The sequence below is a fragment of the Leuresthes tenuis genome, unplaced genomic scaffold (assembly GCF_036924035.1).
Source record: "Leuresthes tenuis unplaced genomic scaffold, fLeuTen1.0.hap1 SCAF_5, whole genome shotgun sequence".
NCBI lineage: Eukaryota > Metazoa > Chordata > Actinopteri > Atheriniformes > Atherinopsidae > Leuresthes > Leuresthes tenuis.
This window is the reverse complement of record NW_027325359.1, coordinates 5936428-5960650: the sequence shown is the minus strand read 5'-3', so window position 1 is coordinate 5960650 and position 24223 is coordinate 5936428. Positions and strand designations below refer to the sequence as shown.

The following is a 24223-nucleotide window of genomic DNA, read 5'->3' as shown; positions in this document are numbered from 1 at the left end:
TTAAAACTGTAAAATGGTATAATATAGGGCTCTTTAATACCTGCAGCATCATCTGGGGGCACTGCACATTGAGTACTGAGTAGAAAAGTTAAAAAAATCAATACATGTCCACTCATTAAGTTCACTACTCACTACTACTTATTTTAACCATTATTTATTCGACTAAGAAGAAATATGAACTTTTTAATGGTTGATTTGATGTATTTTTTTCACAAATCGCACATAAAAACTAAAAGAGATCAGTCAACAGTATAAAAGTTCTATACATAACGGGATGTATATCTAAGTCTTTTCGTTTTATGGAAAGTCAATTTGGACAAAGTTTACTTCCTTTACATGGTTATTCCCACCATGCAACAATCATTTTTATATAAAAAAGGCCACATTTCAAAACTTCTAAGTACAAATAGATTCTTAAAAATGAAATGTCTATATGTAAAAAAAGAAATGAAATATCTAAACATCTTTTCTTTTTGTAATGTTTTGTAGCTAATTGCACTTAAGGACAAGGAGCACCTTTCCTTCTGGTTAGCGTTCATGATTGTGTCAGAGCACCATCTAATGGTGCAACCAGGCAACAGACATTACCCCCCCAAAGCCAATTATTTACCAAGAAAACAAACAAAGAGCCGACAAAGCAGCACTAACAAACTGCTGATCACAGATCTGAAACTCATCCACATTTAAGTTACTGCCATTTTCACTACAAAAAACGTTATTTTCTAAAGACACGATGGAGGGTAAAGCCACTTATAGCTGAGTTCTGTCCCGGTTGTTGGGGGGCGCCGCCGCTCCAGGATAGACCAGGAAGCCAGAAAACGTGGTGTACCTCCCCTGGTTGCTGTATACGGCGTAACGCTCATCCTGCTGACTGTACAGCCACACTCTGTCACCCCTGCGGAGCAACAGCAGCAAGCTCTGACTCTGCATCTCCCGTCTCTTTGATGTATCCTCATCGAACACCATCGCCTGCACCTCGCCATTCCCGGTCATCAGCTTCACAGAAACAGCCTTACGTGGGTGTTTCCCCACAGTAAAGGCAAAGAAGTACGCACCAGGGAAGTGGCATGTGAACAAGCCAGAGCTTTTGTTAAAATGGCCCCCTATGTTGACATATTCCACATCAAAGGTCAGAGGTGGCTTCTCATGATGCCTGCTGCTCTGACCTATGAGTGTGGATGTCCGTGCTACTGAGAAGGCCGACTGAGGCTGCTCCGTCGTCTGATCTCTGGCCCTGGGATCAACCTGTGGTGGGCAGTTGGAGTAGGACAGAGCTGGTGGGGAGAGGTGGTTGTTAATGTAGTTGGTTGGCTGGATGTCAGGATACACGAGGTAACCAGAAAAGGTGATGTAAGGACCAGCATTACTGTACACGGCATACTGAGCATTCTGCTGTAACAGCAGCCACACAGTGTCCATTTCCTTTAAGCTGATCATAACACTTTGGCTTTGAATTTTCCTCCCCGTCTTGCGGTAATCATCATAAGCTATGGCCTGCACCTCCTCCCCATTCTTCACCAGTATGACAGAGAGCAGTTTTTTGGGAAATTTTCCCACAGAGAAGGAGAAGTAGTAAGCCCCAGGGATGCGGCAACGGAAGCGACCGCTGTCTGGGTTGAAATCCCTTCCGATGTTGACCATGAGCTTGTTGAAAGTCACTGCACTCTGCTTGCCTCCCACCACACTGCTGGTTCGCGTAGCAGAGAAAGCAGAGCGGAAACCTGATGTCACTGGTGGGACATGAAGAGATGAAACTGTTCCAGAGGAGATGATCGTGATGAATAAACACCCCAGGAACTGAAGTGAGCTCCACTGAGCTAAAGACAAGAGGAATAAAAAAAGAAGGAAATTACTTTCATGCCAAGAAGGCTACCAAACCAACCTCAGTATATCTTTAGCTTATTTATTATCACGTTAAACATGTATTGTTTAACGAAGTCATAAAGCAAAGTGTAAATACAAAGATTTGTCAATTTGTAGGTGCCCTTTCTGTGTATTTTTGGTACAAGAATCTGGTTGGAAAGAGCTGCTTTACTCGATCCACCAGTAATCTACTGTGGTTATATTTTTTTATTTGACTCACAATCATCTTATCTAACTCTGTGTCAGAATGAGAATAAACTTACAGGAAAAAACAGAGAAAAAAAATCCTGCAAAAGAAAGCTTTATATTATCTGAAAGAATATACACCAAACTCTCTAAACTTTATTTCCAGTATCACTATGAAGCTGAGTTGCTCAACAGACAAAACTGATCACAAGCAGTAACTACTGACTGCCAATACCAAAGTGAAACAGCCTTCTGTTGAAATGAGTCCTGTTCATCAGACCAAGCTTATCACACACAGTGGTTCCTCCATATGAAATACAAGTTGATAAGGAAGTCTGGCTACTCTCTGTTGACATAAAATCACGCACTCGGTGTGAACAGCAGCCCCTGTAATGTGGCTGATGTTTCTGTTCTCCCTGTGCACTGAGAGAAGGGACAACATTAGGAGCTGGTTCATCTGTTCCTATGTGTGTTGAACAATGGAAAATTTCAGAGGGTTGGTGAGGTGGGGCAGGACAGGACAGAGCGCCAAAAGACAGAAAAATGAGTCGTCATTTCATGAGTCGTTACTTTGAAGTGTAGATAGCCTCAATAGATAGATTCAATCATTAATCTGACAATATTTCTGTGGGAACTGGAGCTTTTTGATATTTCCTAGGCACTTACGTTGTTTTCATTTATTTGACCTTCATATATTGTACAGAGTGCAGCATGTTTAGGCAGAAAATCTTTTTTTATTAAACCACCATCACCCTTTAAAAAGAAATTCCCAATGTTTGCATGCATGAGAAAAATAGACCAATTTAAAGGTCAGAACTGTGCAAAGATCTTCCATCATCTTGACTAAATGAGCGGAAACTCTGTACCCATACAGTAAAGGCTACAGACAAGAGTAATTGCATGCTCGTGTTTTAAACCTGGTGGTGTTCCCTGTAATATGCATATTTTACAGGAGCCTAATAACAGATATTTAGCCCTCAGCTGTGCTGGAAACGTTGAGACCAACAGCAACCAAAAGAATACCTTTATGGGGGTCAGATAATCTGCCCTGCAGGGTGAAAACAAACTTTACAAAACACATCTTAACATTAAGGAGCAACCCTCTACAATGCAGGGAGATGATATACTCCTTCTGTGAGGAATTCAAATTAGAGCAGCACTGTAGAATGCACTGAACAAGACCACATAATCAGATAATCCTGACAAAATGTAACAATCCTCAAAACAGAATAACGCAAGACTTATTTTCAATTTACCTTGGCCAAGCCAAAAACCCCGCACAAATATATGCACTTAAAATTCACTAGATATGACCATTTCTCTTGTTGTACAACATTTGCATTTAAGAAAAATTTATCAATGAATAAGTGAATAACCGTTAAATAGCAAACAAGACACAAAAATATTAAACCTACCTGTTGAACGTAGTTGCGACAGAAACTGCATGCTGGACTTTTTCTTGGTCAGATCTTTATATATAACTCCTGTGAGTTTGCGGCACTGCTAATGTAACAGGTCTGACAACCACAGGAACAAAGCTTTGGTCCATACAGAAATGTGAGGAGGAGGAGCCCCAAACCCCCTCCAATCCATAGCTCTTATTCGACCTTTAGTGGAGGAAAAGAAGTGAATATGCAGCTGTACGGTGAAGCCTTACTGGCCCTCAAAGATGTTAAGTCTAACCCGTGTGTTGTTTTGTCTGAAACAGGCAGAGAAAAAGTCAGATTGTGACAAGTTCTGAAAAATCCCTGCTTCCAATATAAGCAGGTGAATGGAACAGCCTAAAAAAATAACTTGGGATAGCAGCCCTGTTCAGAGGCATAGTAAAGGTTTTTCTGCAGATGCTACAATGAAAAGAAAAAGAAAAGCTTTCAATTTGAATTGACGCCATCTTAAAAAACTAAATGTTGTGAAGGATGAAGTTCTGTATTTTTTGGGAAAACCATACCAATTCTTCATTCAAAAGACTAATGTAGCTCTGTAGAATTAAAGACATGTTACAGATTTGTATTAGTAAGATTAAGTAAACTTTAGATTTATTTCAGCATGTTACTGTAAGAATCTTACCCTCCTTTTATGAATATTAGGCTACACTCTATCAAAGTTGATCTCATAGTATTTTGATGCAAGTGTACAAGGTCACACAAAATATTGAATAAGGAACGAAAGGACAAAATAAAATGGTCATACAGCACTGAAAAACGTGAAACGTTTCTTGGGAAAAAATTCCAAAAATAGCTTTACATTTCAGTATTCCAGTTTGTTCTCCATCTATTAATCTGTTTTATGGAACTGCACAAAAATATGATTTGATTTTGTTCAGACTTTTAAAATATTGTTTTTCTATGCTTGTTCCCTCTTCTTCTTGTTGTAGCTACATGTTGTGCTTTGTGCAACTTTCAGAAAAGTTAATTTCTTCAATCAAATCTGTTGTTTGGTTAATTCGATATATAAACCGAAACAAATCTCGAATATTCTACTGGTGATCAACGTAAGACGAGCCCCGAGGAACACTTTCTGTCCTTAACACTGACACGTTTATGTGAAATCAGCGTTAAAACAGACGGTTGCTCTGCTGACCACGCTCGTGCCCATTCCATCCACTATCATGACGCAGCGAACCCGGAAGACGTCTGATTGCTGTCAATGCCAACGACAGAGAGAAGGCACCGAGAACTAAAAGCCCGCATTTAAGACAAGATGGCAGGACTGCCCCGCAGGATCATTAAGGTAAACAATTCAATTTTTCTAACAACAGCACAGCTTTTCCGTGATGAGGGCAATACACTGCATTCGTAGTTTAAACTCCTCATGTTTTGCTGGTACGTCCGGTGAACACAGTTTTGTGTGCTAACGTTAGCATCCAATTGGCTAACGTTAGTTTGGTAAAGTAACTTCCGCTTCTGTCCTGTGCTCAGATACACCGAGATACAGTAGGTGTATTTTTAACCACCACACCGGAAAGATGGCAGAGAAATATGATCTGTGCCTGGCACATCTTCTCCAAATATACATTTCAAGGCCATTGGGGCTAAAAAGTTGCTTTAGTTGCTAACAGAATTGCTGGGCACCCGGGCTAACGATGCTAAGCCGGCTAGTTTGTTAGCTTTGAATTCTTTAATGATAAAACGGGAAAACTTAGGTCTGACGCTTGCCTTAACCTTGTTAATGCTAGTATTAAACTTTTACTCTACACGGACTTAAAGTGCCCAAAGCAGACTTTTTCTTTGGACACCGTTCTGCTTAAGTATTTATTTCTCAGTAATTGTTGCGAGTTAAATGTTTTCTCAAAGCGCTAAAGCCACATGTTGTGACTTAATTGGATGGGCTAATGATCAACACCTGATCAGAGATCGCTTCCAATGCAGAATTTGGCAGCATGGCCCTCTGACTATTACACGGTACAAGCTATTGATGGTAGCTGTCTGACCAAAGAGGCCATTGAAGGCCCCCCTAACACAACACTGACAGTCTTCCGAACAACTGAATGTCCTTCAGTAGAAAAGCAGAATCGTACTTTTAAAGGGCATTTTATTTTTGTCTTTTTAGAGGGACTGTGTTCACCTTTCACACTGCTGTTGGCATCTTTGATTTAGGGTTGGATCCATATACTAATAAACCTGCGTCCTAATGTAAAGCAGACATTGTCAGGTTACTGTTAGTCCATCACGGGACTAACAAAGATAAATTTACAAGTCTACAGTCAGTTTAGGGTGAGCAGTGTGGATCAGGGGAGATGACCCGACCTCCAAGAGGATGCAAACTTCACACAGAAAGGCTCCAAGCGACCAGCAGCTTTGGACCCAGAGCTGTCTTGCTGCGAGGAGACTATGCAAACCATTTTGCCTATTCACTGCAGAACTATTCATAATTGATGCTAATTGTTTGGCTTATTTAATGTTATGTTATTGGATTATTTTATGTAATGTTATTAGAGACACAGGGGGGCATTGTTATTTTGGTTAAGCCTTGAGTTTATACGGATGTGTAACCCCAAAACTGGCCATTGTTTGTTTTTGTGAGTCCACCGGTCAGTTGATTCCTCATTCAGATTTCCTGCTAAAACACGGTGGTAGGATACCAAGAGCCGTTGGCTGTTTTTAAGTAAACCTATTTGATATTTTCAATCACTATTACTTCATTAATTTGCTCTATTTCATTGAGGTTTCGTAGATGAAAGCATGATGGGATGAATTATAGAGGCTTGACAGGTGTGTGAGGAAGCGGACCACAGAGGTGGGAGGACTGGGAACAGTACTCGGTGGGCCGAGCCCTTCAGAGCGTGTGACTGCCACTGGGAGCCCCTCTCCTGTCTGTGTTTTCACTGCATGGTTTTGTCTGTGGGTTATCTGAAACATTTCAGGAATCTCACTCCCAGTTGCATTGAGGAAAAGGATGTCAAAAACAAGGATGGTGACTGGGGGCTAACTTTGTGACTGGGTTTTTTTATAGCTCTTTTGTAGTCGGGCTCCCGTTTCAAACAACCAAAGAAGGACATGAGGTGTTTTAAATTTGAAATCAAACAAGTTTACAAAGCCAAATAATAGATGTATGATCAATAAAGATCAGTGAATAGTTGCTTTACAACTTGTGTCCTGGTGCTTTGTGTAAACCATCTGCTTATGCTGCCTCACTCATATCACAAATCTTAACACGCCTCTTTCGATGTAAAGGTAACGTTTCTGTTGGTCATTTGTGTGTCGCTGTAAGTTAGGAGCAGCCTTGCTGCAGTGGCTTGATGGTAATTGAAACGCTGATCTCCTGTGGCGCGATAGCTGAGTCAGTGTCACTTCTAAAAAGCAGTGACTGCACAGTCCTCCGACTCTCAGCACCGAGCCTCCATTGCAGCGAGAACCCCCCTCCCCTCTGAGTTAAAGGAGTAGAGCCAAGTCTACCTTGCATTTTTTAAGACAATGATGCATGACTATTTGACACTGTAAGGGTGGGAGATACTGCAGTTATAAATCTTTTGCATGACTATGATTAATAATAGACTTTTACATATAATAATCAAATTACATTGCACAGTTTTTCAATGAAATGCTATGTGCAGTTTATTGTAACCCTTTGGCACAGCTCCCCAGTGTCTGCAGGGAGTCTCTGGGTGGTGGTGTACAGATGAATGTTGTTCATCCTTTCCCTGGTGGGAACATCAAAATAAGTTCTTCCTTGCATGCAGAGGGCGCAGGGCTGAGTTCTGGCTCAGTCATCTTGTGGGTGCTATAAACTGTTCAGGTGTTTAACTTCTGCTTGAGATGATAATTTTTAAATGGCTTTAAAATCTTCCATATCACATCTCGATGCATCTAAGATTTGATTATTTTCACTGTGAAAATAATCTTATAATACGTATAATAATTTTTCTATTTGTCTTTATCTGTCTTTGAACATGTAAAATGTTCAGGACTTTCTCAGGTTCTCAGAACGCCTTTGATAAAATAAATCTGCTGAGTTTTGTTCTTCTTGGACATGCACACAAGGACAGAAACACCTAAACTAGGACAGGTTTCCTCGGTTGCGTGTGGGGTGACGGGTGTTGTGCACTGTACAGTGTCAGCTCTCACTTGTTCTGCCTGATCACTGGAAGTCTTGTCTCCCAGTTGAAATTCAGTTTATTCAGTTCACACCGAACCATGTCTCCCAGCTCTGAACTGTACACATCATAACCCTTCTGATAGAACGCATTAACTTGCAAATAACCCCAGTTCTTTTTTAAAAATCTTTTGTCTACATGTATTGTATGAATTTGTATTTTATTTTTGTAACCAGGAAACCCAGCGCTTGCTTGCAGAGCCTGTGCCCGGCATCAAGGCGGAGCCAGATGAAGGCAACGCCCGCTATTTTCACGTGGTCATTGCTGGACCCCAGGACTCACCTTTTGAAGGAGGCACGTTTAAACTTGAACTCTTTTTACCAGAAGAATATCCAATGGCAGCTCCTAAAGTACGTTTCATGACCAAAATATATCATCCCAATGTGGACAAACTGGGAAGAATATGTCTGGACATTTTGAAAGGTGAGCCTCACTGATTTGTGAGTTTTATGGCTTTTTTACCGCCCCAGTGTTTTTACTTAAAAATCTGTCTCTCCTGCCTCTGTTGTCTTTTAAAATAAGAAGTAAAGGAAAACACGGCAGCTTTCATAGTACTTAACGTGTGTGCTGTGGTTACATTTGGCCCGTACATAATATGCCCCGATGTTTGACCTTTGAGTGAAGGATTTGTCTGAAAGAGCTCTTCCACTGGATTTGTTTCTCTACCTGAAGCTTTTAGCCGCAGTGCTGCATATCACCGATCACTTCCCTGCTCCATCACAGTTTTTGGTTTCTTACATTTTGTTGTCCTTTTGTGTTTCTTGGTCTCCTTCAATCTTTCTTCATCCATTTTTTTTGTTTTTTTTCCCCCCAGATAAATGGTCACCGGCTCTGCAGATTCGTACAGTGCTGCTATCAATCCAGGCTTTACTAAGTGCACCAAATCCTGACGATCCCCTAGCAAACGATGTTGCAGAAAAGTGGAAGTCCAGTGAAGCCGAAGCCATAGAAACAGGTGGGAGCTGTGATCTGTTCTGGTTTATCTCTTTTCTATCACCTCGCGGCCTGTTGTTTGGATTAAAGCACGTATCAACCTAAATAAATGGACATATTTGAAAAATACAAATGGACAAATATGCCTTCAGTCTGATTGAAATATGCCTTTAACATGTCTCATAACATCGAATTAGAATACTGTTTGTCTGCAGCGTACATAACAGAAGAAACGGAACAATAAGTTCTGTTTTTCAAGACATTCAGTAGCTGATAGTGAGCAAGATGGAGTTGTGTCCTTTCTGCTGCTCCTCAAAGCAACAATCTGAGAAGCACAGCGACCTTTTTCTTCTATCTATAAATGAGCAAGATAAAAAGGCGGACCTGAGCAGCTCACTAGGAACAGCCTTCTCTGTGAACCTGCCTTAGACTGAACGTATGAAACGGGACTAAAAGCGAAATGTCAGTGATTCAGGAACTTCTGAGGAGCTGTTTGGAGGCAGCCCATCGCATCACGCCACTTTAACTCTGTGTGCTTTAAATATGCACAGAAATGTATTAATTAGAATGCTCCGTTTGTTCTGGTGCATGTAAATAAAGCTGTCGTGGACTACTTTGCACTTTCATACATATCTGTGTATTTGAGTAAATATACTCCAGTTAGTTGTATCCTGGAACAGCATCTGTGTACAGATTAAACAGCCAGACTAAACCTGTGTCAGAATGAAAAAAGAAGAGAGAAAAGGTGTGAAACGGCCCATGATGTCATCATTTGTAAAACTGATGCATTGTGACAGAATATTGCAGTGGCTCGAAGGATTTATTTCGGATGAGACAGAAGTCATAAAGCAGGCACGTTAATTCTGAACGGTGCTGTCTGCTCAGACTGAGCCAAATGCAGAAAAATGGATCCAGACAGATGTTCTGGTTATGTGACTGATAGACCAAATTTGAGCCAGTGTCCACATTTTTCCAAACCAAACCGTATCACACCAGTCCTAAATAAGGAGATATTACAAGACATGGAACAGTCCGAATAATTTTCAATAAGACTCTTGGAAATGTTATGAAATGTTGCAAAATGAATCCAACTGTTATTCTTTTTGCATGTTTGTTTCTGCAGCCAAGACATGGACCAGGCTTTATGCTGGAAACAAAAATGAAGTGTAAAGCAGTCCAACAGACGGAGACGCAAGTGAAAGTCATGTGTGTGAACACAACTTGTGCTGCCAAGACCTCCTCCTGCTTCATTTGCATTTAAAGGACACAGTCTTTTATTTCTTTTTTATATATAATATATTATATATATATATATATTATACATATGAAAACAACTGCTGATATTTGGTGATTTAAATGCACACTAGTAATGAAATGACTTGTCTTTGTCCTAACTCACTACTACTCAAATGCATGGACAGAGGTTTAGATCTACTCACCTGGCTTTCTTTGTCTGATGGGGGGAAAGCGTCTTACATCCCACATATTTGGGGGAATGTGGCTTTTGGGGGGGGGGGCAGAGTGGAAGATCGAGCGGGGCATGAGAGACTGGCTAGATGTGGTCAATATAATATACTTTTTATGTTTCTTTTAACTTTGTTTTCATGCGCCGCTGTTTGTTTGATAAAAGCAGCTAACTACTACTACTACTAGCCCACTGTATGTAGACGTTCACCTGGACAGTTTGGTCCTGTGCATATCTCCCAGCAGGACACAAACAAATCATCGCTCTACTTCTTCTTTAACTCCCATTTGGCTTCATTCGATATAAAAGAAGCTGGGACTAAAAACCCAAACTGAGCCCGCCACTTTCTTTTCAACCACTTTCAACCCAGACTTGCATGTACTGGCTTCTGAACGGTGAAAGTGTGACGAGTACCACAAACATCCTGGACCTTAGCTTTCAGCACATGCAGTATGCGTTATTACAATATCTTTTTTTTTTTTTTTATTATGTGAATTTTTCATACTCTTGATGTACTAACTACTCTTTCTTTTTCATCCTTTGTCATATCGGTCTTATTCAAGGAGACTTGGTGGTTTACCCACTTTCAGTGGTATTTATTTCACAAAGCAGCGGTTACATTTGAGCCATCAGTTGTGTGGTGATGTGAGTGGAAACTGTAGTGCTGGAATAAGAGTTTGGGGGGGTGGAGTCGTGTTAAAGACATGCTGGATTGTCAAGGGATCAAACTCCCAACAGCTCCCACTCTAGACTGTAGTGATTTTGGTCCGTATTCAATTCACGGTGTAAATCCAGTCTGATATGAAAGCAGTTTCCTGCTCTCAGAATGCCATGAAACAGTTCACCGTCATACTTGTATGTTCTGTAAATAAATTCTGTTGATTAATAAATGGTTATGAGTGTGATTCTTGAAGTGACCCACATCCGATGTTTTGTAAGTTTGACAAGTTCTACGATTGATGGGTTTGCTTTAGTTCGTGGTAGAGATGCAGATTAGGGCGAAATATCTTTTTTAAATCATGTCTCCAGCCTTCGGATTGAACGTGCTTCCAGCCGCGTTAGTCAGGAGGAGATCAAAACATGAAAAGTGTCTTCACACTTATCTTTTCCAAACGGGTCTACAGATCTTTTTTTAATTTTTTTTTATGGTCGAGTAAACTTTATGAATGAGTCTGAAACCAGATGTCAGTGTCTGACATTTATGAACACTTAATTTTCGCAACCTTGGAAATACAATGCATTTAATTCCTAATTATGGGGCTCGTTTAAAACGTAGGTGTAAACGTATCTTTGTGACACTAGAGGGAGGCCGTGAACCTGATAACCACAGCGGTGCTTCACAGTCCAGCAGCGGATGATGCCTCCAGGCTCAGACACGCCCAAATACACTGCAATTGTTTCTGTTGTGTAGTTTTTCTCCGTTTCTTTTCATTTTTAATTTCAATGTAAAGCTTCAGGGAGGACTGTGTGTCATTGAGAATTGAAACATCGTTGGATACTTATCAATTACACGTACCATAGTTGCATTATGTGAGTTAATGCAACAACTAAGCGATTGATGGCCAATATTAAACGAGCTGTAAGGTGTCGTTTATTTTAGGACATATTCAGTGGAGTTGGGTGCGCAGATCTAAATGAATTTGGTTGATCTGTGCACGTCACGTTTACTTATTACGTGGCTCATCGAAACAAAGCTATCATGGGGAATGTTGAATTTGTGCCATCTCGCCTTAAAAAAAATAACTTTAGTTACTTGCAACTTGAAATAAGCTCGAGAAACGATAACATGGTTTAAAACAGTTTAAATAACTATCTTCACAAACTATTTTCTTCTTTAAAGGCCCTGTTTTTTTTAAATAATTTTTTAAACTAAAGAGAGACCTGAAAGCAGCATCGGGCATCATCCAACGCACGCGACTTTGTCGACTAGTGTAGCAGACGGTGTCCGCGCGCAGCAACCAATTGTATAAAGAGCTGACTTGTGTTGATTTGTGTTGTGGATGATGAATGGACCTCAGCGTGACACGGGAGGCTGCTTGTTGCGCAGCCCTCAGGTCAGCTGGTCGCGGCTCTCAGACGCAGCACAGATGTGAGAGACTGTTGAATTGTGCGTGTTGACAGCGTCTGTAAACCACCGCGGTACGTGCCACATGCGACCAGATGCAGTCTGACACTGTCTCGTACAGCAGGAATGAATGAACCGACGGCCCGCTTTTGATTTTGGGACGATCTGAAGAAGCCTTGGCTCTCTCGGACGCGCGCTTTCCTCGACATCGAGACTTTTTGGGGGGTTGCTCAGTTTGTTTCGTCTCCTCGGCACTCGACCACAGAGAGTATATATGATGAAGTTTAAGCCCAACCAGACCAGGACGTACGACGGCGAAGGGTTCAAGAGAAGAGCAGCGTGTTTGTGTTTCAGAAACGAGAAGGAAGACGAGGTAAGCTCCGTGGGTAGAAGTCTGGGGTTTCTGTTTGCACGAGGGAGAGGGCATTTATTAACACGCTCTATTTTTGACAGTCCCAAATTAACTGCAACACTCTTACCAAGCTGCAGTGTTCCCTGTCGGTGTGCAGCCTCGTCACACTCACAGAACAGGCGTTCACAGTTGTGTTGTAATTGAGGTGTGGGGCAGAGGTGAGCACGAATAAGCCAAAGGGCCAAATATTTGACCTATTAAACCGCAGTAAGTGGGTGTCCAGCAGGAGGAGGACATCGTTTCTCTTTCCCGTCCAGGAGGAAATCTTTGCAACTCGTAATTCACAAAGACAAGACGTCCTCCTAACCAGAACTATTGTCAGTGACACTCAAGAATTTATTTAATGACATATCCATTTGACCGCACATGCATTTCACAACTCTAATATTGAATGTGAATCAACTTCACTGCCACATATAATCTGTATCCCATAAATAACTGCTGTCGTTGTAAAAACATTGTGTCTGCATTGAGTTACAGAGATGTTATTTGTTCAGGATGGACCTTGTCATTCACTGAGACTCCATGCTGCTACTACTCTGCTGCATGTGCAGATTTTCCTTTCTTGTCTGGTGCAACACTTGGGCTCTCTTGATATTTGGCTTGTACTGAGGTGTTGTCCTCAAAAAGGGGACTTGGACCCAGGGCGGCTTTGCTTTAAAACAAAGAAGGGACTTCTCTTAAATTCTTCCTCAAACTCTGTCACTGAATCTATCCTGCAGCCATATGTGGGAATGTGTCTGATGAATACATTGTTTCCTCACTTGCATGCACCGTGTGTCATTAAACCTGCAATTAAACAATATTTCAAATAACAATTAAGACTTAAGTTAATATTTAAAGCAGCTCTACACTTGGGGGGTGGGGGTGTCAGCCTAATGACGGCAGCAGGCTAAGGACCACATGTGATAGGAGGAGTGCCTGTTACACAGTGTGCTAAACACCAAGTGACCCATTGGCTGCAATTTATAGAAACAAGGTGCGGGCACTCGCTGTCCCCTGACAGATTTGCTTTTCAACTCCTTGGGTTTATACCCTCTCCACTCACTCTGGGCTGCCTTTCATTGTGCTCCCACCGCTCTTCTTTTGTGGCACATAAGCTGACACAAGATAAAGGTCTCTGTGATTACTCGTGATGGCCATGCAGGACGATGAGATGTCTCACCTGCCTTTGCTTTTCATTTCACGTGTCAGTCTTGATGCTGTAAACCATCCATCCAGTCTGCGTGCCTCGTTTACAGTCACTTCCTCAATATGTCAGCCAGAGGCCAGGAGAACATCAACAGGTCTGCATGGAAAGACCAGAGAGGATGACTTCACGTTGTATTGGAAAAGTCTATCGTACCTTTATAAAAATATGAACATTTAAACTAATGCTAGGTTTCTTTTTAAAAAGTTAGAATGCTGTGAAAAATGCAAATAACAACAGAATGCAGTGATTTCCATATATAACGTGTATATTTTACTCCCAACAGTACATGGAAAACGTCAGAAATCTGACTATATAATGAAAAATATTAGCTCATCTGGAATTTGATGTCAGCAACACAAAAGTCGGGATGGGGCAACAAAAGGCTGGAAAAGTAAGTGGTACTAAAAAGAAACCCAAGGGAACATGTTGCAACTAATTATGGTTAATTGGCAACTGGTCAGTAACCCGATTGGGTATCAAAAAAGCACCTTAGAGAGGCAGAGTCTCCCAGAAATGAAGATGGACAGGAGTTTGAAAAGCTGTCTACAAATTGTGGAGCAAAGATTTTTAGAGAGTCTTGAGACCTCTTTGTGTGCAAGGTACATGGCTGAAAATCAATACCGGATGCCTGGGATCTACAGGCCCTCGGCACTGTAATAAAAACGGATGTGATTATAGATTCATGGAAATCACTGCCTGGACTGAGGAACGCTTCCAGAGATCATTGTCTGTGAGCACAGCTCATCGTGCCATCCACAAATGCAGGTCAAAGCTCTGTCATACAAAGAAGAAGCCACAGTCTTCTCTGTGTCAAAACTAATTGAGAATTGACTGAGGCAAAGTGGGAAACTGTTCTGTGGTCAGACTAAACAAGATTTGAAATTCTTTATATCCAGCACTCATTTCAAAAGACTGCATTGCTGATGGTCGGGAGGTCCATAGGTTAAGTGCCTGTGGAACTGGGATCTTGACTTTCTGGAAAGGTATATGCAGGTTTTAGAACAATTTATGCTCCTATCCAACAATTTCTTTTTCAGGGAGGGCCTTGGATATTTAGGTAGACAATGCTAAACCACATACTGCCATCTCTTACAACTGCATGGCTTTGTAATATAACGATCTGGGTGCTGTCTGGCCTGCAGTCCACTCGTCTTACCAACTGAAAATATTGGGCACATTGCGAAATGTAAAATACGACAAAGAAGAGCCAGGACTGTTGAGCAGCTAGGAAACTCAAAAGCAGACGATCACAATTGATTATCATCCTAATATTAAATGAGCTGCTATTGCTAGAGGTTAATTTTTTTGGGCTTTAGTGAAAATCTGATGTTTTAGCTCATGTTTGTCTAAAAAAAACATGACATCTTAAAGGAATAGTCAACCGTTCAGCACCTCATTATTGGTTGGTGTTTCAGCTGGGTTATCATAAGACTGTAAAGCTGCTGTATGGATGTGGTCCCTCAAAGCTCTTCCTCGTGCTAAATTCCCACTGAGGTGTGTGTGATGCCTGTTGGGGTCATTAGCCTCCACTGCTAAGCTCCTCGTTGTTTTCATAAAGAAAGACAACTGCTGATCCAGGGGTTTTTGAAAAGCCTTGTAGCTGTGTGCGCGAGTGCCTACGTGACTCACATGGTATTTGCGTGAAATTGTGCATCCATGTGTGGGTTGTGTCTGTTTGTCAGAGAGACAATTGGCATTGTGTCCCCTGTACTCTGCACGGGGAGTTTAATGCACAGTGATTCAGATGGGACCCACCACTGCTCTCATCCTCTGCAGCTTTTAATTTGCCACCTCTTTATTGTTCATCATGCTGCAAACTTGCTAAAATAGAGTTTGTTGTTTCACTTTGACACTGTGTTAAAATAACCACTTGTTGTCACTTTGACTCACTGTAATGAGATAATGGGGACATAAAAGCAAGCAGTTAACACGTGTCACAGGCACTGTACCTGTTATTGTGTCCTTTGTTTGCATTAATTTCCACTGCCCTTTTATTTATTCATGTTTCCAAATGCATTAAAACTGTTTTTATGGTTAAATAAGGAGCAGACAGGTGGGAAGAGTTCTTAATCTGTGGGTTTTGTTGTGTGGCTGCCAGAGAATCAGGTCACTGAAAGAGATATCAAATGACAGTCACTTGTACCCTCTAACTCGGCCTTTTTTTCCACACATGAATATTGACTGTTTCCAGTTTTTAAAATGAGCCATTTGGTCTCCATACAGTTTATTAATGCAGTCCCTCCCACCCACATGCACTTAAGCCTCAGCATCAATCATCCAGAGGCTTTAAACAGGCAAATAGGGTCTGTTTCTGTAAATTTAACTTAAACATTGATGGATGGAAAAGTAGTATTACTGGGTTTACAGAAAAGGATATGATAGACTACGGGAGGCAAGAGAGTGTTGTCTGTTGTTGTTGAATGATTTGGCTGCACGTGTCTGGTTAGCTTAAGGCAGGATTCGGAAAGTACTCGCATGTGAACTTAGTGTGGGTCATAGTGATGCCAGATAGGATTCAAGGTCAAGTGACAGCATCTGAGAGACACCTTGTAAAGAAAAAAACCACAAGACGCTTGTGTCGGTTGAAAAGTAGTTTGTGGCTTTAATTTGAGTATTTGCGTCAAACTACGGCTTTGTTTGGTCTTTCATGTTTTTTAATGTTAAGGATATACTGGTATTTAGCTCAGGTTGCTTTCCTGGAAATATTTAATCCCACTCTTTAAAACAATGTCAGTTCAAATCATTTGAAAAAGAATGGTTTCTTCAGATCTTCCTTAAACACTAAATGTAGTACAACATGCAGAGAAGCCCATTCCACTCTTGTGTTATATTAAGTAAATGAAGTGATTGACCTGTTTGATATCCGAGAGATATTCAATATATGTGACTACTGAATGAAGAGTACGTCAGCTGGCTGCCACCGGGCAGATTTAAAGTGTTGATGGACTGTGAACTCGGACATGCCGTTGCACTGCTGTTCGCACCTAAACTCTGCAGCACAGGTCTGACGGAGGCTTCTCTCCTGAACAGGTGCTATTGGTGAGCAGCAGTCGACATCCAGACCAATGGATTGTACCGGGAGGAGGAATGGAGCCTGACGAGGAGCCCTGCGGAGCCGCTGTCAGGGAGGTGTACGAAGAGGTGAGATTGCACACCCACGCACACACAAAGGTGACTCGTCTTAATTTCTGTGTTGTTGATTTACTTAAAGACCAGTTACACCTTTATATTCCATAAGTCTTTTTAGGTATTTCTAAATCAATTTGCATATATTATGTGTCTCTGCTTCTGGCCATTTTTCCAGTGAATACTGAATATATTTGTTTCAGTTTAGCACCGCTTGTTAAGTCATTGTCGTTACAGTTCAATATAAAAAAGAACATTTAATAAAACACCAGCGCCAGCCTCATTTACAGGGGTGGGTCATACATTCTGAATGAATTCATTTTAGTAGTGTCTTCATGGCTCACAGCAAGAGATGCTTCTGCAAAGAGCCAAATCCAAAGGAGGGAAAAAATATTTGGCAATCTTGCATAAATGGCCAGTTAATTAGTTTTGTGGTTTGGTACAGTGGGTTGCTGGTTGTTGGCCAGAGTATTTCACAGCAGAGCGAGCTGCGAATTTGTGCTGAGGATCGTGTGGTGTGCTCACAGCCTTGAAGAATGGCAGTGACATTTGGGAAGGGTTTCCAGTTACCCACATCCTGCGCCTCACAGACCAGACGTGTACCTGGATATAGACTGGCTGCACACCCTCTGCAGAGGGCAAACTAAAAATCTAATGTGTGATGTTGAATAAATACACCTACCAGCATCAGTGTCATACTGGTGACCGTTTTCTTTGTCTGCTTTACGGCATCCTGTGAAACAATAAGAAGACGTTTTTAAAAAAAAAAAAAGTTGATTTCTGTAATATTTGTATGACTGCACAAACTGAGTGCAGTTAAGCACATAGCGTGAGACTGGGACAAGGCAATTCTCTCAGTCTATAGTGGTGTTTCAGACACCCTGACTGATCCTGACAGGTCTAAAATGAGAGTACGGGTCTGAAATATGCCACACAGCAGGCGTCAGAAGTTCTAAACAGAGCTGCAATCTCCTGGAATGCATCACCTTGTCCCCTGGCCAGCAACAGGGAGACCCTTTTTTTTTTTATTCATAAAAGTTTATTACAAATGCTCTATACAGTATTTGGAGTAGAGTTGTTCTTGCTCTGTTTGATTTTTGAGAGAAAAATCTACTTGTAGCTGTTGATCTGTGGTTGTGGCCTTCAATATGTCACTTTATCTTTGTGGCTCAGAGAAGATGAGGCTGCAGGAATCTTGTGAATTACAATAATATTTGCTGAAAACAAGGACATTGTTAAAATCACATATGTACTCTCTTGTTTGAATGAGCGGAACAACCTACTTTAGCATGACTGAGGGACTCTCAAGACATCCTGCATTGTTATGTGTCGGACCTACTGCCCGTCATCCTCACATGAATGTGCAATGATGTGCACGGTTAAAACAAACCCTACATTAATCCAACTGAAATCTATTGAGCGAGGAAGCTTAGTCGCACTGTTGAGAACTCGCTTTGTTAGTTTATAATTAGAAAAGTGCTGTTTTTCCCTCATGCAAACTTTCTGCTAAAGTGGACGATCCATCACGGTGGATTAATGTCGTTGAGCATGTGACTCAGAATATTTTTTTTCAAATATTTGAAGAAGTTAAACTATCCTGAGTCTCAGAAGAACAACGTAAATATGTCTAAGACAGGAACACAAGTTTGGTGAGCAGAATTGTTTGTAAGGTTTGGCTCCTTGTGAAGCCAAACCTTCAGGTCATAAATCCCAGCTTTAGGATGCATGTGAGTTGACTATGACTCCACAGCTAAGCACAGTTTCTAGCCCTCGTCTAAGTAAGTCAAACTGTGTGCAAGCAGAAATGGATCTGGACTCGCGTGTAGCCCCCCCCGTCTCGTCATCCTGTCATCTACACTATGTTTAGGTCTACCTGGTCATCTCTGCTGTGCTGTCTCACAGGCACGTGGCAATGCTAGGATGGCTCTGGGCCTACAGGATCTCCTGTTCTAGATTAGAAAATACACATCAGGACGAAGACTAGCTGTTTTCTTGATTTAAAGCTCTCTCATTGCATTGCTGTATGTTAACTGTTACTGTTGCATTTACAAATCCCTGTGTTGAAGTTTTAAAAAAAACACATTATATGGCACAGTGACAATAATGGTGAAATAATCATTTTATTATTATAAGGAAAAAAACTGATCACTCAGACATAAATGCATTGAACACCATGTGTTTATATGTGTGCAGGCTGGTGTGAAGGGAAAACTTGGCAGACTTCTGGGGATATTTGAGGTAAGATTATCAAACTATCTTGACAAAAAATAAATAAATTCAGACTCTGCTGTATATAATGTAAACGCCTCGGCTCGAGTGTACTCAACATCAAGGCTGTCTAATGTTTTGTTCATGTATCGTGGAGTTGGGAGAGACACGGCCGTGTTAACTGGTCTTTCTTTTTTTTTTTAATCAAAGCTTTGTGTACATGTTTTATGTGAAAAATTACAGTTGGCGTCTCTTCATCTTAACCTTTTTACAGCACAATCAGGACAGAAAGCACAGGACTTATGTCTATACCCTAATAGTGACAGAGATGCTGGAGGACTGGGAGGACTCTGTCAACATCGGTAGGCTTTTATTTTTCTCTTTGCCATGTTGTTTGTACTTTTCATTGGCCACGATGATTCCTCTACCATGCTTCAGAGTTGATACTTCAGAGATTCTTTGGTCAGCAACAGCCATGCTCAATGTTACTGTCTCTCTTTGACTCATTTATCCAGAACACATATGTCCAGATGTGCTGCTCTTTATCTGTATGTTCACCTGCAAACTGATTTTGTTCCTCTGTTCCTTTTTGAGACCAAAGGCTTGTTTTTATTTTTATTTTTTTCCCTCCAACATGCATTTGTGCCTCTGACTCGAGCAGCTGCAGAGTTACCTGTGATTATTATTATTATTATTATTATATTATTATTTCCCTGTTCTGCATCGGCCAGTCTGATTTTGCTGGGATGGCCTGTCCTGAATGGATTAGCTCTTGGTTGAAATGTATGCCACTAAGAAAATTTCCCCTACAGGGGAAGGATTCAGTTCAAATCATTTATATATTTTAAAATCTCTTGCCAGACTCACAAGCATCGACCGCTTTTTCTCTGAAATATCTGAGAGACCTTTTGGCTGGGATGATGGGATTTAAAATGTTGAGCTCACTTTTGGAGGTATTTTGGAGGTCGTAGGATCCCAAATGATTGATTTTGAAAATGTGGTAAAGGGTTACAAAATATCCGAGTTTAGATATTGATCTGGTCTCACTTTGACAAAGTATCTCACTCTGTTGAAGTGGGCTTTATAGCCGGCCACAAAATCCACAATGTAGAAAAAAAGAACTACAGTGTAACGACTGAAGACTTGCATGGATCACGGTTTTTCTTCTCTCTGTTCTTTGTGAATCATGCAGTTACATTTTTTGCTGCCTAAAAGTGACCAAAGTTATCATTCCAAAAGCCAAGGACAGCGGAGGGAGCATCGCGATTTTCCACTGTGCTAATTCCTCTTGGTTTCAACAGCTCTCCATCAGTGAGGGAAAAAAATGAAGTTAAGATCATTTCAGTGTGGTTGCCAGCCTGCTGAAGATGGTAACACAGTGGAACAATAACCTTAAAACAAATCTGTGTGATTTCAGACAAAGACGGTCTGAACTGAAGAGAGCGATTCACACCAGTCATCCTGAGAATATGCCTGAATGTTGTACTGGTCAAATTTCCCTTTGTAAGAAATGTTTGTTTGAGGTCCCAAAGGAGGTTTGACTTATTAAATCTAAGGATCTACCTACTACGTCTCCAGGTGGTAAATGTTCAGCAGATGTCAAAGTATTCACATAAAACATAAAACAGACAGCATTAAAAGGCTTGCGTTGATTTTCTTTCTTTATTTGTTTTTATCATGAGAATATGTATACACTCGCAGTACAGACGTCACATTGTGTTACTTGTTGCAAATACTTAACAAAGCCTTTTTGTTACCTTTTTTAAGACAACAAAGAGCCTTTGGATCCTCTTAGTCACATGGGATGAGGTGTGCAATTTTCTCTATTTAGTATATTGTGTAATTAAGGCCCTTCAACCAGCTTTCAATGCCCCTGCACTGAAGAAAATGAAAGGATCTCGCTGTCTTAATTTCTTGAAGACAAAGTTTCTGTTTACATTCACCTTTTCCCACTAAACACATGCTGTCTCCCAGAGCTCTGACAGCCGTGTGTTCAGTATATCATTCCCTAGAAAACTGAATTGGGACACCGTTAAACTTTTGCTGCATCTTGTCAGCCCTGGGAAATATGTATAAGGTTTGGGATAAGTACATGCTTTTGATGTTCTGCATTGTATTCCCCGTCCAACAGACAGAGACTGGCAAATAAATGCTCAGCTCCAGGTGGCTACTGCTGTGTAAAAACTCCATGCTTCATTTTTTTTGATTACTAACAAAGCAGCAGGACGGATAAGAACATTTGAGCCATGTGATTGTGCAGATTGTATTTCACTGAACATTTGAAAGAGGATACAGAAGCTATTTGAACTGCGTTTTTACTAGATTATTATTCTTTTTTTCTTTTTTTTTTATACAGAAAAAAACAAGATCGAACAATCCGCTTACTCTTGATTCTTAGTGACCTGAATGATGTTATTTAATAGACTGAAGAAGATTATCACCAAGAGAGCACGTGGAATGTAAGGGACCAAACAGATGGACCCGAGACTCACTGTATCGTTGTTTAATTTCAGGACATTTTGGGCCATCCAGGATTTGATATCAGAGAGACAATCTGTGAGGATTTCACTCTTTCGGGGATCTGTGGGTTTTGTGGCACACACAACTGAGTGTGCTCTGAGTGTCTAAAGAGGATGAACGCCATGTCAACATGTATACAGAAAGGAGAGGGGAAGTAAGAGCTAATTCATCAACCCATTAAAAAGTGATTTAAAGCAACAGAAAATGTTCTGCCAGAAAGGTAACAATAACAGCAAAGCCTGTGACTCAGAATTGAAAACGATGCGAATGTTGAGGTGACAGAAAGCCGAGGGAAACCAAACTGATGTGGCCTCCAGCCATCACTTTGTAAACTAACCGGGACACATGCGTGCATCAGTGACATGAATATACTTGACCTACAGTGTCTTCAGCCCTAAAATACTGACGGATGAAAATGTAGCAACAATGAGTTCCCTCTCTGAAACGCAGATTACTTTTTATTACTGCTCATCAGATCAACTTTCTCTGAGTGTGTTTGACAGAACGGAAATGATATTCTCTCTGTTTTTATTTCCCTTGTTCTCTCAAATTTCAGGAGGATAAATGTTTGTATATAAATTTCCATTGTGTTGTGCATTCTGTCAAAGTATGTCCGTATTTGTTTTGAATGCATATATTTTTTACGCAAAACTCCTCTAGGACTAGAGTAAACATATCTAACTGGTCTGGAAAATGTGGTTGTGGTAATTTACACTCATCACTGACAGAAATAAAGCTCGGCCTGTTCATGTTTACTTCTCCCAGTTGTTGTCATCATGTACCGCAGTTCTCTCCTGTTACGAGGGCTGTTGCTCAGCAGAAAGAGTTTGAAACTAATTAACTCTCCTCTTCTGCAAAAAAAGTGCTGGTGGGGGTGAATTTCATGAGGGCTATCTCAAAATAGATAGATGCTCTTCCCTCACACCTTTTATTTTTTTTTTACTTTCACAGGCTTGCTGAATTCCTCTATCAAAATGCAGTTTTTTAATTGAATGTTAGATTAATTTGAGCAAACCTCAAGCTAAATCAGGCTAAAATCCCACCTGTTGCTCACCACAAGCTACATGCAAACTTGTTACATTTGTCCTTTTCTGGAATGATGTCACAGGAAGGAAGAGGAAGTGGTTCAAGGTTGATGAAGCCATCAGGGTGCTGCAAAGCCACAAGCCTGTCCACGCAGAGTACCTGCGCCGACTCGCAGACACCTGTAACCCCACCTGCGGTCCTGTGTGTAGCCCACCTAAAGCCAACGCCCCGTGCTCTCGAGTGATGGACAACAACACGCCTCGCTATGTTGTCTGCTCCACAGAGGGGTCAGACCTGCTCAACAGATAGGACCCACAGCAGACAGGTCCTCTGAGAGGACGATGGCTTGGATGGATGATCTGAGAAGGACTCTAGCATTGATTGCATTACGAATGTAGCCTTTTTCAAATGTGCAGAACAAACTTCTTGGAGCTGGTTTGATATCCATGTGAAATGGGTCTGAAGTTAGGCAAGATACTTTCTAAAAGAATTTGATATTTTTTATGCATATTTTATAACAATTGTCACAGCTAATATAGCAAATGTATCCTTTTAAAGGGTTCAGCTTTGGGAGGATTTCTTTTGTTTTTGCCCTGCATGTGTAATGTGAACATCTTACATGGTCTGAGTATCGCACTGGTAGTTCACACAGTGTCTTGGTAGTTTCCTCGAGGCTGGTACTGGGAAATGTTGGCACTTAAGAAAAAAAAGCCCTTTTCCCACAGGAACTTAGTGCCAAATACAGTCCTCATCCAAGATACGTCGCAGAAGAGGTCGCACAACTGTCGGGTTAACCTTTTGTCATTCACTTTTTTGCCTAAAGGCAGTTGGTTTAAAGTCAGCTTTGATGCAACAAGTGTGAGCAATGTTGCCACGCCTGTAATTGCCACCTTGCAAGTACACACATTATCATCTCTAATCACTAACACTGACATAACGATTAGAAGATTATCCACACGTCCCACCACTCTGAGGTGAAGCCTTAACTGGTACTGTCCCAGGCATTATTTAATCCTTGTGTAGTTATGTACATATTTAATGTTGCATAAACAAATCACAAAATACAGTCGGATCAAGCAGTAGTGCAGCTAAGAGAGACAACTGTCAACACCATAAACACACACCAAGCCATTCACTACAGGTGATATGTGTCCTTGAGAAATGAGAAATAAATGTTAAATGCATTTGACAACTTTGCTGTATTATTGATTTATGAGAGGTCAGTGATGAGGCCTTGATTTCTATAGGTGAGTTCATGAATATTTTTTTTCTATGTGCCTTCACAGATACAACAGTGTTTTCTGTCTAATAAATGCTCAATGCAACACTGGCTGAAAGGAGTACACTGTTCACACTCTGAAACCCTAATTTTGTGAGCTTTGGCTCATTCCTACAGTTGACTGTACTGCATCACACTGTACACTGACTAAATTTATGTTTTACCAGGAGCTGCCCTCACCCATGATGGATAGGCAATCATGTTCAGCCTTTCAAAGCCATTCACTCCAATACTCTTAGACAGAAGAAGAGACAATTTATTAACTCCATATTTTTTATTTATTTTTTGAATGTGTGACTGGAATATTCTGCTGTGCTTTATGCTATATATAAAACATTTAATAAAAATGTCATCT

General features: G+C 40.9%; 3 protein-coding genes across 3 annotated transcripts; 2 read left to right on the top strand and 1 right to left on the bottom strand.

Annotated features, from left to right (window-relative positions):
- Positions 1-520: 520 nt before the first annotated feature.
- c1qtnf13 (C1q and TNF related 13) lies at positions 521-4659 on the bottom strand. The gene is made up of 3 exons (XM_072385124.1): positions 4615-4659; positions 2418-2472; positions 521-1817 (listed from the first exon to the last, which is right to left on the bottom strand). The coding sequence occupies exons 1-3, from the start codon at positions 4657-4659 to the stop codon at positions 751-753; spliced, it is 1167 nt and encodes a 388-aa protein (XP_072241225.1). The 3' UTR covers positions 521-750.
- Positions 4660-4668: 9 nt separating this feature from the next.
- Positions 4669-10931, top strand: ube2na (ubiquitin-conjugating enzyme E2Na). The gene is made up of 4 exons (XM_072385585.1): positions 4669-4779; positions 7819-8065; positions 8457-8597; positions 9699-10931. Exons 1-4 carry the CDS (start codon positions 4750-4752, stop codon positions 9743-9745), a joined length of 465 nt encoding a protein of 154 aa, XP_072241686.1. The 5' UTR covers positions 4669-4749; the 3' UTR covers positions 9746-10931.
- A 1123-nt stretch (positions 10932-12054) lies between these two features.
- On the top strand, positions 12055-24194 carry nudt4a (nudix (nucleoside diphosphate linked moiety X)-type motif 4a). The gene is made up of 5 exons (XM_072385190.1): positions 12055-12478; positions 16740-16850; positions 19029-19073; positions 19318-19405; positions 22672-24194. The coding sequence occupies exons 1-5, from the start codon at positions 12380-12382 to the stop codon at positions 22896-22898; spliced, it is 570 nt and encodes a 189-aa protein (XP_072241291.1). The 5' UTR covers positions 12055-12379; the 3' UTR covers positions 22899-24194.
- The last annotated feature ends 29 nt before the right edge of the window (positions 24195-24223 follow it).